The following is a 4557-nucleotide window of genomic DNA, read 5'->3' on the forward strand; positions in this document are numbered from 1 at the left end:
TTTTTTGTTAAACATGTATACACTCAGTGTTAAATTGAGTGCATCTCATTTCATATGTAGTGGCTCACCCATTGGCACTACCCTTTTCCTGTTATATCCAGTTTCTATTAAAATAGGTTAATTAAAATTTTTAAATGAAATTATTCTTTCTCCTTATCATTCTGACAGTTTGCTGTCTCCTAAGTGAAAAGTCAGTCACTGAGTTTGGACAGTTGTAGTTCCAGTAAGAGGTCTCAGTCCCAAGCACCCACTGAGCACGCCGCAGGTACCAGGCACTTTGCATGTGTTAATTCTGTTCTCATGCCATGTACATGATGCCCATTTTACAGATCGAGAAATATGTGCTCAGAAAGGCAAAGCTGCACAGCTAGAAGCAGACAAGACTATGATCTGTGGTCTGTTGTTATAACCTATCTATCCTTTTTCTACTTATTTGTAACATATTTGCAGGCTGGGGGCCAGGTCTGGCCTGAAGACAAAATTAATCATAATTTTGATGAAGATAGAGGTACTTTTGCTGCTGGCAACTACTTACTGTGGCTCACTATGTGCTAGACCCTATTCTGAGTGCCTTATCCACTTAATACTCCCCACAGCTCCGTGAGGTAGGGATTGTTTTTGTCCCCATTTTCCAGATGAGCAAGTGAAGGCACACAAGGTTAAGTACTTTGCCCACGTTAGTAAGTGGTAAAGCCAGGATTCAAACTTAGGTAGTGAGGCTCTCCGGGGTCAGTGCTCATAATCATGACCTTTCATTTTTCACTGGTGTCATACTGCATTATTTTTTAAAGAAATTATGATTGAAAACTTGGGAGATTTTACATAAAAATACAGATTTCCAGCTTGTCTTGAAAAGTCAGAAGTTTGGCAACCCCAAGTCCACTCTCCTCCAGGGCACAAACTGTCTGGTACTGAGTGCCCAGCTCCCTTCAGCCTAGACCCACTCTCTACACATCTCATTTGCATCTCTGGCCTGGCACTGGTGCACGGAGGAGTATGTAGCCGGAGACTGCCCCACTCTCTGCTCATTGGCTTCCGGCAACACCTGTCCTAGGAGCCAGAGGTTCTGGTGATTCTGGAACATGGCAGGTTCAAACCAAGAAAGGGGTAGAGTAATTCCCAACTGAAATTGGAGCTTTGTAAACAATTGATTTTCTACATCATTTTTTCTTTTAGTTGGTAAGAGAACTCTTAGTGTCTTTGTCTTTAAAGTGTAGTTATTATACCACCGGAATCTTCATCACCTGGGTACTTTAAAAGTGTACATTTTGGAACCTTACCCCAAACCTGTTTTCTGGAGAACAGAGCTAGAAATAACACATTTTAACAGTCTCTCCAGGTGATTCTTTTATGCACTTAAGTGTGAAAAGTCTACTTTCCAAGATATGCCAGAAATGAATATTTGTTGGCTTCTAGAGAATTAAAGGTGACTCTTTTAATCCTTGCCAGGTTTTGAATTTATTTTGTTATTGATTAGTCATTTCAAAATTTTTCTTCTGTGTTGGCCTGTCCTTTCTGTTCCCTTACTTATAGTTGATCTATTGATCTGCACTCTTGGATGCAAGTTGCAAAATTAACTCAAATTATTTAAGCAGGAAAGTGAATTTGGGAGTTCAAGCAATCAAAATGATGGGCATCCTTGATTTCAGGTATGAAATCAGAGATCAGAGGCTCAGTCTGGGATATTAGATGACTTTCTCCATCTTTCACCTCTCCTTTCCTCTGTGTGGACTTAATTCTCTGGCAGGTCATGTCAAGCTATGTCAAGATGGCTGCCAATACCTGCAGCATGAGAACCTATTAGCAAATAGGCTCCAGCCTCAAGCAACCACCTCTGGCTTCATGGTTGCAGTAAATCTTCCATGTCTGACATTCAAATTTGTTTGCGTTAGATCACGTACCTATTCCTGACCTAATAACAAAGACAAAAATGATAGAATACTCCAGATTGGCAAGGAGTACGATGTGGAGCCAGGAGTAGGTCCCCTCCTGGACCATGTGGGACCTGGAGTGGAGGGAAGCACCACAAGGATACCTGAGTGGTGCTAGCAGGAGAAGAGCAGATAGATGCAGGGCTGGGAATACCTACAGGCAGCCTCCTCAAGGGTACTACATCTTTGGTGGTGGTGGTGGTGGTTTAGTAGGCTTAGCATGTCCCCCATCCAGCTTTTAGATTACCTTTACTCTCATGTGTGTCATTGGGAGCTTCTCATCAGAGAAAGCTTTGAAAACAGCCTTTTATCATTCTTCAGTCTGTTTTCACTAAATCAGAAATGTCTACAGAATTACTGTGGGACATAGAAATTCGCTACATACCCTGATTATTCAATTTTAAAGCCCCATAGAGATTGACATTTAATATCATCGGCCTCTATAAAAATTCAACCAGAATGTCAACAATGCCATTTGGGGATACTTTGATGACATCACCCCGATGTTTCTAGTTAATAAGAAGGCAAGGAGACTCAAGTATTTTGAGCCTTCTTTTAAGACTCAAGTCGTATCAGTCCGCCCACATGATACTGTTCTCGGGGTAACTGTCTGGGTTTTCACAGGAACATAACTTTTTCAAAAGAGGTTCCAATCTGACTCACTGGTGTAGCTCTCTCCATATTCTAAACTTTTGTATATGTTTCAGCTTAATTTACCTTTGATCTTTGATCTTTGCCAGTGTCTACCAAAGATATTTATACAAATAGAAAAATAACATAAAATAATTTATACAAGAATGGTTAATAATGCCACTGTGTCTGTGTTTTCACCCTGGATACATTTTTGTGCCCAAACATCTTCTGAATAATGAAATCAAGTGATACCTATAGAATGAGGGTGCAGATCCATCTGTGTTTTGATGGCCTTCTTAGTTTAAGAGTTTGAGTCATGAATTTGTTTCTTCTTTGACATTTCCAAGATTGTGAGCAATATATTACTTGGGATTTTTTTCCCCTTCTTCTTAAGCAAAATAAATTTCATTGATCATTTCGATGCTTTCTAATTAAGGGACAGACATCTAAATAAAATAGAAGTAATAGTTACTGGCCAGGAATTAGGAAAGGATAAGAGCGTTTAAGAATATAGATGTGTATAGTTGCATACTTCCCAGGTATGGGTTATGATTGCTGAATACCTTTTTTTCCCCCCTCTCTTTCTCTCTCTCTCTCTCTCTCACCTCTTCACATGATTAAGCAGCCGATTCTGGTGAACAAGACGAGCACACTCTCCAAGAAACAGCATTACCACCTGTGAATAATAGCATCATCGCTGCTCCCATCACGGACCCTTCTCAGAAGTTCCCTCAATACCTACCTCTTTCTGCAGAGGATAATTTAGGTCCTCTACCTGAAAACTGGGAGATGGCCTATACCGAAAATGGAGAAGTCTATTTTATAGAGTAAAGTATACCATTATTTCTACCTAAATCTCTCTTTCTTTTCCCTTCCTTCCCTCTGTCTAGCAGCTGCCAATGTAAACTACATTTAAGGGATTGATCACCCACTGATGGTATTTTTTAATAAGGTTTAATAAGTTTTGCATAAAAAGGTAATTAATTATCTACTTATTGATTCTGAACAGTTTAAGGAAGCATAAAGTTAATCATTTCCCTAAAGGTTTAGACAACTACATTATGGTATATAGAAATTATGACATAATATTTAAAGAGCATATTTAACCATTAAAAATAGTAAATATGTTGCTTTTTTTTTCTTAATTGAACTGCAATGTCATTGTTTTAAGACTTCTTCATATATTCTGGATACAATTCCTTTATCATGTATGTGATTTGTATGCGTTTTCTCCAAGTCTAGCTTTTCTTTTCATTGTCTCAACTATGTCTTTCAAAGAGCAAAAATTCTTAATTTTGATGAAGTCTGATTTATCAGTTTTCTTTTAGTCAATTGTGCTTTTCTGTAGTAGCTAGGAAATCTTTGCCTAACACAGTCAAAATATTTTCATTTTTTACATTTTGTGTTTAGGTCTGCAATACACAAGTTAATATTTTTACATGGTGCAAGGTGTATGAATTAAGATTTGAGAACAGACAGACAGGAAAGTCTTTCAGATTTATAAAATGTAAATGCTATATAGTTAAACATTTAATAATCTTTTCTGAAAAGGAAAAAAAAAAGGCTACATTTTAAACCATTCTGGAAAATCTAAGATAATGTGGTTTTCCTAACCAACAGTAGTCAGTTTTTAAATGCAGTATTTTGACTGTATTATCCTATCATTGAGATTCACCGTGTTTTAATGTACCACTAAGAAAAAGAAAATGACTGATTAAATTACTTAAAAAATAAAACCACAGATTCATCTATTATACTCACAGAGATTGAAATTGATCTACTGTTAACACTAACAAAGGGGAGGACATTGCAGAAAACTATGAGAAGGATCTCAATTTTTCAAAATATGCATGTATACACACATATCCTACATCTATTCTGTGTGTACATTTGTTTCTGTTAATATGTAGATCAAGTTCTAGACGCAGAAAGTTCTAGAAGTATCTATTAACAGTTGGGTTTGAGTTAAGTAAATAACTTACTTTCTAACCAG

At 37.4% G+C, this 4557-nt stretch overlaps 1 protein-coding gene across 1 annotated transcript in view; it reads left to right on the forward strand.

The window, feature by feature from the left end:
* LOC108527668 (membrane-associated guanylate kinase, WW and PDZ domain-containing protein 1-like) overlaps positions 1 to 3395 on the forward strand; it is a 587159-nt gene extending 583764 nt beyond the window's left edge. The window contains exon 5 of the mRNA XM_017869080.1: positions 3187 to 3395. Coding sequence (XP_017724569.1) covers positions 3187 to 3395 — 209 coding nt within the window. The remainder of the gene's footprint in view (positions 1 to 3186) is intronic.
* The last annotated feature ends 1162 nt before the right edge of the window (positions 3396 to 4557 follow it).

Source organism: Rhinopithecus bieti, unplaced genomic scaffold, assembly GCF_001698545.2.
Source record: "Rhinopithecus bieti isolate Rb0 unplaced genomic scaffold, ASM169854v2 scaffold_4816, whole genome shotgun sequence".
Lineage (NCBI taxonomy): Eukaryota > Metazoa > Chordata > Mammalia > Primates > Cercopithecidae > Rhinopithecus > Rhinopithecus bieti.